This window comes from Lycorma delicatula, chromosome 8 (genome assembly GCF_047948215.1).
Source record: "Lycorma delicatula isolate Av1 chromosome 8, ASM4794821v1, whole genome shotgun sequence".
NCBI classification, from domain to species: domain Eukaryota; kingdom Metazoa; phylum Arthropoda; class Insecta; order Hemiptera; family Fulgoridae; genus Lycorma; species Lycorma delicatula.
Window position 1 is genome coordinate 98,780,344 of NC_134462.1, and position 13,474 is coordinate 98,793,817.

Consider the following 13,474-nt stretch of genomic DNA (forward strand, 5'->3'; position numbering starts at 1 on the left):
GAATTAATTTTACCTTATTTGTGAAAGTACAGTAATACACTTTAATCATTTTTGTATTTTATTGAACAGTGTGCTTCAGCTAATGGCATAGACTATAAACCGATCGAAACATGTGCACAGACTCGTCAAGGTGATGAGTATCTTGCTGCACTTGGAGACATGACAGTTGCACTTGAACCGATGTTAAAAAGTGTACCCACTATAGTATTTAATGATGTAAGTACTTAATTACTTCTCTCTTTTTTGTAAATTTAAAATCAAGTATTGGGTGTTAGGTGACAAAAACCTCTTTGTAAGGTACAGTTTTTTAAAATGTAATCATCTATCATTGCTACAACTGATTATATTAATTCATATATAAATGAATTTTGATTTATATAAATATTGTGCCTAGTTCTATCGGTTACATTTCTGAGTATTATGTATTTGCAAATTAAACATTATTAATATTCTTTGTTATTAGCTTTGTTACTAATAAATGTTATTTTTCCCAGTAGCTTACAAATTATCTTAACAATAACATTGTTAGTAACAGTATTTTGATGACCTATTTCTTGTCGGAGTAGATTAGAAGTTGTTGGCAATATTTGTTATAGACAGTGTTATTAGTAGAAAACAATGTCAGTAACATTGTTAATAACATTATCTTTGTTTGTTTGAGCTACTTATTGGCTCTATTCATCTTTCGTATTTTTCTCTAACCTTGGAGTGGTCTTAACAAAATAGTGTCAAATTAATTAAAGAATTTATTTCTTAAATGTTCAAATTTCCTCATAAAGGCAGAAAAAACACATGACACATATATAGTTTTGGGACACATTTTAAATTGTCCTAATATTAAAAAAAAAATTAAATCTATCAGACACAATAGGTTTGATTTTAAATATTCTTTTTTATAATTCTACAGAAAAAACTCATTTTTTAGTTACTTGGTTTTGGTTCTTGAGAGCATCAATCAATCCATCCAAAATTTACAGTAAAACTTTGATGTGCAGAAAACTTAGATTCTAAACAGCAATATTAAAAATCCTTGAAACTGCAGCCGCTTTCCAGAAAGCAGATTAACTGCAGGTTTATCACTAACTTAAATAACTTTTTGTGTAGTTTTTGTCCTTCCAACCTATCTTTGATTCCAAAAACCAAACCAGATGTTCAAAATTACTACTCGACATCCTCATACACACCTTAAAACTACCAAATTTGAAATAATCCTTAATCATGTACACCTCTTCCTTTCTCAGATCATTCAAGATTATTTCTGCACTGTGTTTATCCTTTTAAAAGGTCTAATCAACAGTTTTCCTATCTCGCTATTGCAGAGTGGTTGAAAATGTGGGCTGCTACAAAAGGACAAAACAAGGAGTACAGTACCAATAGGAATCATTTAGATTCATACCTCTATGACTTTATGTTGACGCAGCATCACCACAAATTCGTTTGACCAAATTTTTAAGACATAATAGCTTTCTGGCCTTCAAATTTATTTATATTATTTTGTTAATAAATTGTTTAAAAAAAAAAATTAAAGTAAATTTACTCAAATTAATTAATGAAATAACTGTGTATTATTACATGTACATGTAATAAAGGTTAGTTCAAATTCATTATGTTTTTTAAATTATTTTTATTGATGTATTACAATAAGGTGTTAAGTGTAAGGTTGAGGTGAAGGATTTTAGTATGAAAAAAGAACGGTGCTTATAATTAAAAAGATTTTGGATGGACTAAACCATCTACTTGAGCATATTCCTTCTTCATGCTAAAACTCTTATCCTTAACATGAAAAATATTAATGTGATAATTTTTTCACATTTTTCCTTAATTTCCTGTAAAAAAAATTACATTAATACCACATTTTTATTACAAACAGTAAAAATTGTAACAAACAGAAAAGAACCATAGTTTTTAATATTGAAAAACACAACTTAGCTACCCTTGTATATTTTTAATACAATACAACTATGATGAACATAGTTTTATGAGTTCATTATTAAAGAGAACACATTATTAAATAAAACTTCTTTTGATTGTTAGAATGACATTTCATCTGTGCAAGCTTTTTTATTAATTTACCTTCATGCAAGAGGTAGTGTTTTGAAAGAATTTAAACATTATGTTGTTTAATTTATCTCCAAATATGTGTCATTTTTAAGGGTAATTCATTAATTTCTACACTATCTCACCTTATCCCATCTATCTTCCCCAGTATTGCTTAAACATTTTTTTTTTGTGGTATGGATCATGCTTTACTCTCTTCTTGATGTCTGTGCTTCTTTTTTGTGAATATAATTAATAAAAAGTATGTTATATTTTGAATTTCTTTACACTCATAATAACTTTCTCATTTTGCATGTGTTCTCATAACATTTGATAAAAACTGCCAACTTTCTGCACCTTTTACCACCCTGTGCCAATTTACACTCATAACAGCTGAAAATTGCCATCCCATCATTATCTCCCCCCTCCCCTCACAATCAATCTTTTCTAGTTAGAATTATTCCTGTAGTTTTAACACATTAATATTCATCTTCCACCCTACCCAAAATCACATCATTTGTAAACAGAAAAGCTTTTACAAATTCATAATATTACATTTACTTCCCCTTATAATTTTCCATTATTATTACGAATAACATTGGTATAATGTATTGTTTCAGGCCTGTCTTTACTGCAGACCAATAGCAAAGAAACAGATTACTAAATCTTTCCCATATCTCCAAGTTTATCTCTGTTACCTTGGAAATATCAGTTCTTTAGTTAGTCTCATATTTAAGTTTTTTTTATTATTTATGTACATATCTATATATATATATATTTTTTTTTTACAGAAATTTTCTAAAGAAGATAATGAATTTGCCCAGGTAAATTTCAAAATGGCATTATGCAATCACATTTCTGGAACTAAACCTGATCAGTGCAGTGAAAATAATGATTCTGTTGGTAAAAATTCTGCTCCATCAGCACTGATTGGGAGCTGTGGGTTGTTACCAATCACTACTTTAACTTCTGTAATTTTAGCAGTTTCAACCAGAATGTAAACAGTTGTCTTCATTTATTTATTAATAAATATCATTTATGGAAGTGTTTGTATTTTTAACCTTTATTGCTAGAATACTAATTTCATTTAGTTTTCCTGCTCTTTATTTCTTTATTATAGAATTATGCATTGAGATTTATTTTCTAGTTTAACATTTTGAAAGACATAAAAAACTGTTACTTTGTTAGAGATAATTTACATTTTATTGATAAAAAAAGTTATGGATTTTCTCATTCTACCCTTTCTCGGTTACGAATATGATATTGTAATTAGTGTAAAAATTAAACACTTTTAGTATGTTAATTATTTTAATTAGATTATATGTGTGTATCGTATCATTTTTAATATGTACATTGAAATTTATCTGAAAGGTTATAATTTAAAAAAAAGTTAATATAATAAATCAATGAGTTGATAAAATTCAGTTGCTGAAATTTCTAGAGTCGTACTTAAGATTGTTGTTTTTTTTTCTTTGTTATTAGTTAATTAAGGTTAAATAAATGTAAAATATTATAGTATTTTATTATTTATGTAAAATATAATTTTTTTATAATAGCTTTTCGTAGTGAGTATTTTTGTTTTAATTATTTCATCCTTCATTTATAACAATAAAACCTTTTTCCTTCTATTTTCCATCCTTTATAAGGCTTATTTTTAATTATTTTTACAAACAAGTTCTGACTGAAGTGTAATGCACATTGGAACATAAAGGGAGAACAAAATGTTGTACAATGCAACAATTTTTTGATGATGTCATCTTTTAGTTTCTTTCATTCCTGTATTACTAACATTCAAAAACTTGTTGACTCATGCCATCTCATTTTCTGTGAGTCACAGTTGTTATGGAGTCAAGCCTGCATACTATGTCATTGCATCTAAAATAATGGGGAGTGATTGATTGATATTTTAATAGCAGAAAAGATGAATTCTAATAATATTCATTGTCATCTAAAAGCCATTTAAGGTGATGAAACTATTGACTGAAGTACAGTGAGTAGATGGGCAATAAAATTTCATGCATTAGAAGGTAGTAAAGTGAATATTGAGGATGAGACTTGCAGTAGTGGACTGATTTCTGTAACTAATGAGAAGCACTAAAAGAAGGTGGATGAACCAATTCAAAAAGACTGTTGGATCACTACCCAAATAGGTATGTTGAAAGAACAAATAGGACACATTATTACACAACTGGGCTATCATAAAATTTGTTCGCAGTGAATGCTATGCAAACTCACAAAAATAACAAACTATAATGAAAGGTGTGTTGTGAACAACTTTCAAAATGTTATTGTGATGACGATCTTATCAATATTATATCAAGATATGGGTGCATCATTACAACCCTGAAGAAAAACAATAGAACATTGAATACTGGCAGTATGGTTTGCCACTATCAAAAAAAATTCTCTTGACAGTGTTCTAGGATTCCGAACACATGTACATGACTAACTACCTGGAACCCAGATTGATTGTAAATTCTGTGTAATACATAGAAGTGTTAAAGCACCTTAGGTGTTGTGTGTATTGTATTTGATGGAGCCAATAATTTTACAGTATGATAATGTTCAGTCACTTACATTATGTAAAAACCACTGAGGCTCTTGTGAATTTGAACCTGTTCTTCAAAATATTTTGTGACAAACTATGCAGTAAAGTCATTTTACAATTTATTATCTTTGTAATGCAAGCCACAGTTAAAGACGAAGAAAAAGAAAATAATCACTGCTGGTTACGTCAGGGCTGTAGGGTGGATGACAAGATTTTCTGAAAGCTCTGTTGTTTAAGCTAATGAAAAATATGTGGAAGTTGAAGGCAGCTATGTAGAAAAATTACTTACACATAAAAACATACTTTAGTTTTTACATGTAAGTTATAGTTTGTTTATATTTTTCAGTTTTGTTTTTATTTCAAAACTGACTACTTAAAAACATACCTCATATGTCTATCTCTATTACATTTTCCAGTTATGTAATTCTACAGTAAAATTTCTGCTTTACAAATGTTTTGTGTTGCATGGATCAGATAATCAGGAGAAAAATCAAATGCCTTGCTTCAGTTGAAGAATATTAGAAGTATGAAATATGATCAAGTTAGGATATATAGTTGTACAGTCTAGAGTATTTTGATATACAGAGTGTGAAAAAAAGAATATTGCGGTTTTTAATTTATTTAATATCTCATTAACTTTGACTTACAGTAATGAATCAAATAAAATTAAACAACCAATGCTTACAGTTTTTCTTTACAAATGTTCAATTTGACCGCTTTTTGTCATGCGGCACACATCCAATTGATAGGAGAGTTTTCCATACTATAACCAGAATGTCTGGAGTAACAGAAGTGACAGGTGCTTAAATCCTATGCCTCAAATCAGCATCAGCAGGTAGCTGAGGTGCATACACAAAATCCGTTATAAAACCTCTAAGGAAAAACTCACATGGAGTCGGATTGGGTGACCTTAGAGGCTACCACAACAAGCTCTGACATGGGGTTCACGCTGACTGAACCAGTGATTACGGAAAATGTCATTCAACAAAGTTATACCAATAAGAAGGTGCACCATGTTATTGCAAAATAAAATTCTCTGTCTATCTTGCAGTTGACAAAAGAGCCATATGCGCAGCATTTTCAAGTGAGCAACTCATGTTATGGTTGCTGCAGTAAAAAAGAACGGCTGTAAACTTGCCGTTGGGATATTGCATTGAAAACATTAATTTAGAGGAGTCTCTTTTGCATTATCAAGGTTCATGGAGATTTTCTGACCATCCTAGATATGGACAATATGTGCATTAACTTATCCACTAAGATGATATCTTGACTTGTCACTAAACCAAAATAATCAAGAAAGTTGTCAATCATGCCAAAAATTTATAATTAAAATAATAATGTCATAATTAAAATGTAAATGTCAATTATTAAAATGTATACATTTTAGTAATTGTGAAGTTGGTAGGCTTCATAGCATGTAACAGCTGTAAATGGTATGGACAATAAGCCTTAAAACATTTCGTACTGATATCATTGGCAGTTCGTGGCTGGCCTTCCTATCAGATCTTTAGAACTATGCCAGAAAGACTTATACATTAAACAGTCTTTTTAGATCCTTGGTTGTCTCATGCTCTCCCCTTTACACAGACTTCCAGTCGTTTCAAATCAATCATCCCAACAACAATTGTTATTATCTCTTAGAGGATCATATTTAAACTTTCTGTAGAACACGTTAAATTGTAACTACAGATTCACATTTAGCAAACTGCAAAACACACAAAACTTTCTGTTTAGGAGTTGCCATTATTTCTAGTGAAATTGTCAAGCAGAAAAATAGGAAATAAATTTACCGCTATGCATGTAATTAAAACTGTCTTTTTTTCTCTTTAATTGTAGCCTTAAATCAACAGTGTACACTTCATCCAGGAGATATAACAAATTAAAACCCCCACTACTTTTTTTGTGCATCCTTACCAGGTGTACAGGTTCATAGGAAATGACTAAGAGAAATCAACTAACAATAAATGCAGTGGAATGTACTTTTTATGTGGGGATGATAAAATTTCTTACATTGGAACAGATAAAGGATATAAAAATAAGTGAAAGAATGGGAAAACAATGAAATTGTGAAGAGGCTAATTATATGTTTGGATATACAAGGAATGGGAGGCAAAAAGTGACCAAAATGGATGTTAGAGTCCAACAGGAAGGAGGAAATACGGTTGACCATCTGAAATATGGGTCAAGTAAGCTTAGATGAAAGCCAAGAATTTAAAGGAAAAAATATGAATCAACAATGTATGGTATTTGAAAGATGCTAGAGATAAAGAAGTTTAGCTAAAAAATTAATTATCTTCTCTGTACAGACAGCATTTTTAAACAGCTAATCAAATTTTAATGAAACTCGCAAGTTGATTCAAACTTAGTCTATACAATATTTTTTGGAAATATGTTCAGAAACTATTTTCCCATTAAATGTTATTAAAGATTCATTAAAAAATTATTTAACTGTCATAACTGAAATGTTTGCAGGTGGACCTAACTTAAATCCCAAGTCACTCCTAAAAATCACATTTTAAAGTGTAAGTCCCATCCATCAAACAGAATTGGCTGGTGGCTGTCAGCCACTTCAAGCATAGTAACCCAAACGACATTCAATAGAATAAGTGAGAAATGAAGTATTTTCCAATTGTCTTCTTTGCTGAGTCAAATGTATAGCTATAAGTCGGCATGCTAAACCTACTGAAATGTAGGTGATAGTCAGCCCTGCAAGTGACATCTTAATGCTGTTCATGTGGTATGTAAACATTATTACTGTCAATGAAAACAACTATGATTGGTGCCTCTTATACCTCAGGTCCTTTATATGCATTCAGTCTTGGGAAAGACTAAGACAGATAGTTTAAGTTAGCTGTTTCTGTAGTGAAACTGTATTGTATACACTGCTTCAACTCAGCAGGGAAAAATAAGAAAATACCTATTTAATCTACAAAAATTTCCATGCTTTTTTAAAACATTTTTTAAAACCATTTTACATTTTTCTTATTTTTTTAATCGTTTAGCAGAAAGTACGTTGACTTCAGGATTGAAACATTGACTGCCATCATAATTATCAGTAACAGATTTATTGGAAAAAAGTAATCACAGGCTGGGAAATAAATGGTTGATGGTTTTAAAAACAATGTTATGAGACTATTTATAGAAAATTACAGTTAAAGGTAATAAGGCTTTTCAAATTACATTTGAAAAGCTTCTAATATTTTTATTTTTTTTTTCTAATTTTTTTATTTTTCTCGGATACTCCGATCACCCAAGTTTCACTTCCATATAAAGCTAAGCTACAAAATTTAATGGAGTTTAACTAGATGTTTTTAAAATGATTTCTGTTAAATATTCATCATTTTCTAAACAATTTTTTCATCTACGTAGAAGAGACTATGTACGCATGACTTTGTAAGGGATCCTATGTGATGTCATTTGTAGCCTCTTGAATGCACTTCCAATTCATAGATATTGGTGGTTTTTGTATAGCTTGACTTACAAATATTTTAATGAAACCAAAATCTATGACTTTCATACAACCAAATGTAATCAAGCAATTTGTTAATAAAATGTTTTCCAGCATTGCACAGTAATGTTCCCTATTGACAGTTACAAGAACACCACTGTTTGTTTTGAAAAAGAAAGATCCAATATGAAATGACAACACCATACAGTCCATTTGCTATTGCGTAGTGGCTTTTAGTGTGTAATTCCTAAGGACTGTTCTCTATCCAATAGTGATAGTTCTTGTTTAATAATCCTTTGGAAGAAAATTAACTTTATCAGAGATTGTAAGGTAATGAAGTGTGCTGGAATTTATATTCATAATATTAAAAACTCTTCACAAAAGATAACTCTAGTTCTTTTATCTTTCTCCCTTAACACATGAACAACCTGTATTTTGTATGGAAGTTTTAACTCATAGAATATAATGAAGATTTCAAAAAGACATACCAAATGCCATGGTATGGTGTCAAGCTGACCTTAAAATTTGGGCAAAAAACATGGTATACATTTTCAGTGTAAATGGGACAACTAGTTAAAGCTGGGTTTTTAGCTTGTGAAATTTTGTTAACTTATATATTCTTTTTCATTTTCACGTAATGTTTTATTGTTAATAGTTTCTTTAAATACTAACAAAAATATTATACAACCTTACAATCTACACAATATAAACATGCACAATCACATTATAATTTTTTTTTGTCTTCAGTGAATTGAATGGTTTCATGCAACTCTCCAAGAATTCCTATCTAGTGACAGTCATTTCATTTAAGTATACCCCCTACATCCTACATCCCTATCAATTTGTTTAAGATATCCCAAACATTGCCTGCCTGCACAATTTTTCCTTTCTATCTGTCCCTCCATTATCAAAGCAACTATTCCAGGATACCTTGTGGCCTATAAGTCTGTCTCTTCTTTTAACTATATTTTTCCAAATACTTCTTTCTTCATCAATTTGCCACAAAAATTCTTCACTTTATCCATCCATCTGATTTTTAACATTCTCCTGTAGCACCACATTTGAAAAGCTTCTAATATTTTCTTCTCGGATACTCCGATCATCCAAGTTTCACTTCCATATAAAGCTAAGCTCCAAATATATACTTTCAAAAATGTTTTCCTAATGTTTAAATTAATTTTTGATGTAAGCAAATTATATTTCTGACTGAAAGCTCATTTCACCTTTGCTATTCAGCATTTTATATTGCTCCTGCTTCGTTCATCTTTAGTAATTCTACTTCCCAAATAACAAAATTCTTCTACCTCCACAGTCTTTTCTCATCCTATTTTTATATTCAGGGGTCCGTGTGTGTACTTTATTTCTAAATTTCATTACTTTTGTTTTGTTCTTATTTACTTTCATGAGATAGTTCTTGCGTAGGACTTCGTCGTGCCATTCATTGTTTCTTTTAAATATTTTTTTACTCTTGGCTTGAATTATTAAATCATCAGTAAATTGTAGCATCTTTATCTTTTTACCTTGTACTGTTACTCCAGATCTAAACTGTTCTTTAACATCATTGACTGCTAGTTCTATATAAAGATTAAAAAGTATTGGGGATAGGGAACATCCTTGTCTGACTTCCTTTTTTATTACTATTTCTTTCTTATGCTCTTCGATTATTACTGATGCAGTTTGGTTCCTGTAAATGTTAGTAGGAACATTGTTGTTCTTTTATCTCTATTCTTGAACCCTAAATTTTTTAAAATGCTGAACATTTTATTCCAGTCAACCTTTTCTTTCATGTTATAAACTGTGTACCAACTTTAACAAATTATTAGATTTTAACTTATGTACCACAGAATTCTCCTTAATTTTCCTGTATGTTTTACCAATGATCACATTTTTTTCCACTTCTGAACACATTTCTTTAATCCACTCTTCTTTCACTAATTTGCACTTCCTGTTTATAGTATTTCTTAATGTTGATAGGTCCTTTTCTACGTCCATCCATCAGCTGCAATATATCCTCTGATGTCTAAGGTTTTCCACCAGTTCTCTTTGCTCCGTCTAAATTCGCTTCTGCTGATTTAAGAATTCTTAACATTTTACTCAGACCTTTTGCAACATCCTGCTCAAAAATTTTCTTTACCTCCGCTCTGAAGCTTCTCTAATTCCACTGATTCATCTGATACCTTTTCTTCAAGTTTTTAAACCCCAATCTACATTTCATTATCACTAAATTATGGTTGCTATAGATGCCTGCTCCTGGATATACTTTGCAGTCAACGAGTTGATTTCTAAATCTTTACTTAACCATGATATAATATTTCTGATACCTTGCAGTATCGCACGGCTTTTTCCATGTGTATATTCTTTTATTATGATTTTTAAACTGGATGTTGGGAAACACATTTTCCTTTATAATCAATTATGTCACAGTCAACAGGTTACATATTTTGAACTGCAACTGCAGTTCAAGGTGTGATTCACTGCTGATTTTTGGATGACTCTTTGTAATAATAAGTCTTGATAAATTTACTTCTGGAAACAAGAGTGCAGTCATTATATTTTAGCTTGAGCTCCAGTACAGTCTTCGTTTTGCTGGTACTCTTGAGAAACAAATATGTGCTGCATCCTTTAATCTTGATGATCGTTCTCTTAAAAAAATTTATATTACTATAAAAAGAATACACTTCACTGTTTATGAAGTTATATTACAAAAATATACCATATGCTTGCAGGATCAAGTAGTTAACTCATCCTGTGCAAGTTATTGGAGTGACCAGAGAAAAATAGAAGAAACTGGTTAAAACTAACAATTTGTAATCAGTAGGTGGATTACTGCTGCTTATGAAGAAGTAATTAGAAAGTTATGAAGGCTATTGGTCATTTTACTTTTTACCTTTAAACTTACGAATATAACCTATGACCAAAAGAAAAGGTAACAATATGCAATTTCTTACATTTTGCAAAATTTTCAAGAGCATTAATGATGTACATTTCAATTTTAAAGCCCACTGCTCTTAATACTTATAAGGAACTGATACGCTGCTATCTTCTTGACATCAGTGTAAAAAAAGTAGTTGATAAACTTGCTTCCAATATGTAGTCGATGAGCCTATGTTACTAATTAACGTTCCATAAGATGGAATACAGTTTGGCCTGAAAGACCATACCTTAATAGTCAAGGTAGATACCACGTACTCCATACCCTACCTTATCATTAACCCCAGAGTGGTACCTGTACACACAAGAATATTCAAGGTCACTTCAGGGAAGGAAATCCATCTTCTATCCAATATGTACACTGAACAGGTGAAATGATGAGACAGGTAATGTTTTATTCAATTTTATGTCAAGCACAGAGTTATCAAACATTTCAGTAATGATGATACAGTGCCTGGTGGATAGTTACAATACCTTCCTCTGCCAGTAACTCAATATGGTTCTAGTTACGCCTTAGCAATTAATACACAGATATAACAGCAACCTCCATTACAACAGTGAAGGCACTCCTAAACATTTCAGAAATCTATAAATATGCAGGTGCTTGAAGGAAACCTTCAAAGTAGATCACTGGACTTTGTTCCACTGTACATAATCTACAATTCATCATATTTTTTATGGATTTTATCTAGGTTGATGATCCTTGTAATTTTTCTGTTCAGGCTAATCCTAGATATTTATCCTTACCCAAAATTGCTTAATGGTGTCACGTAGCTTCAGATCTACTACTCTCTTCTTTCTTTTAAAAAGCACTGCAAATTTTTTTCTGTAACTTAATTTCTAAACTCTTATTAAATCACCAATGATTTATTATTATATTTAAAGTATTATTTATCACCAATGAAATAGTGTAGGTAAATTTTCCCTTAATAAGTAGAGCAAAATCAAAAGCATAATTGTGTATCTAGGACATTCTCCTATTCAAATTGATAAGATAGGTGATCAAATTCTAAAATAATGAACATCCCTTGATCCAGATACCTTCACTTAATGAATGACTCTTTTCACTTCCTGCTTCATAATAGGGGCTTTATCCATCTGAACTCCTCTCTGCAAGTACTTATCGGATTTTTGGGATAAAAAGGATATAAGAAAAGTCACTAAAATCTCAGCAACCATGCTTCTAAATCAATCCTTGATTAGGCAGAAATTTAACATTCCAGTCCATATCCTGTCTCCCTACCAATAAACAAAATAAAGGAAAATTGAAAGAAAAACGTAATAGCATTTTTTTGGCTGACACAATCCAGAGTAGTAAGAAATGGAAATGGTAAAAATAGAAAAGAAGCCTACCACTTCAGCTGATTTGATTAGGACTGTAAAAGGGAAGTTTGACTAAAACGTTCCTAGACAGACACATAAAAAGTAAGAAAGTTCCTAGGTGGAGAGCTAATGTTAAGAGGAGGCAATCAGTGTTACAGGGACATAGTGGCTTGGAACTTGGGTTATCGCATGATAACAATTAAACATCCCTTCCTGTGAACTAAACATACTGAGTATGTTAATGTTACAGTGATCAATGTTTAGCAGGAAGTTGATAATGATTTCAATGTATTGATTTGCAACTTCTGATCTCCTGTCAAACCATTAAAACGAGTGACAACATATTTTAGAATTGGTTGCCACTTTAATATTTATGTCAGTTGTTAAAAATCTAGCTCTACTAGTACTACTAAATGGCAATAGTAATAGAAATGTGCTACATAGAGGAAAAACTTTCTAACAGCACTATTCACTCAAAGCTTATTTAAAGTATCTGTATACATTTGAATCCTTGAAAAATAGTATACTCCTTGCAGGGCAGTTGACAGAACTGTAAAGCAGAAGAGCCCTGGAACTAAGAGATAGTTCTTAATAACTTAAATTTAGGATTCAGTATGATAAGATGTCATTTGTTGTTTAATTAATAAAACAAACATTAGTCATACTTACAAATGCAAAAGGAAACACTAAAATGTAAATACACACACCGTGATTGAAAATTAATTAGTACAGCATGAGCTACTTTGGTAAATTGATATAAGTGAAAAATTTGTGCAAACATATGACCAGAAATGCTTTTGAGTTTTGGGTAACAGTATAGAAATATTTTTCCCTAATTCCTGCTCAAAGGGTAAAATAGAGCAAAACTTAGATTCTTAGGACCCAAATTGAGAGGGAAATTTGGTGATTATATAAATTTCTTGATCTGAAATTTTGAAAAAACAAGTCCTACAAACTGTTTCTAGCAGTTTCTGACAGAACAGTTGCAAAGCCGAAAAAGCAGTTGAAAATGCTTTTTCATGTTTGTAGAAAATTAACTTGTTTAAATTGCCAATAAACAAAAGATAAGTTCTAACCAATTTTTTGCAGAAAATTTAATTTTAAAAAAGTTAATGTAAATGAAGTCAATAAGACATGCATACAAGTTATAGGAATTCGATTTAACAAAACAAAGTTCAAAATGTGGC

General features: G+C 30.7%; 1 protein-coding gene across 1 annotated transcript in view; it reads left to right on the top strand.

Annotated features, from left to right (window-relative positions):
- LOC142328900 (GILT-like protein 1) overlaps positions 1-3,592 on the top strand; it is a 94,387-nt gene extending 90,795 nt beyond the window's left edge. Inside the window, exons 4-5 of the mRNA XM_075373040.1 lie at positions 70-216; positions 2,829-3,592. Coding sequence (XP_075229155.1) covers positions 70-216; positions 2,829-3,038 — 357 coding nt within the window. The 3' untranslated portion in view covers positions 3,039-3,592. The remainder of the gene's footprint in view (positions 1-69; positions 217-2,828) is intronic.
- The last annotated feature ends 9,882 nt before the right edge of the window (positions 3,593-13,474 follow it).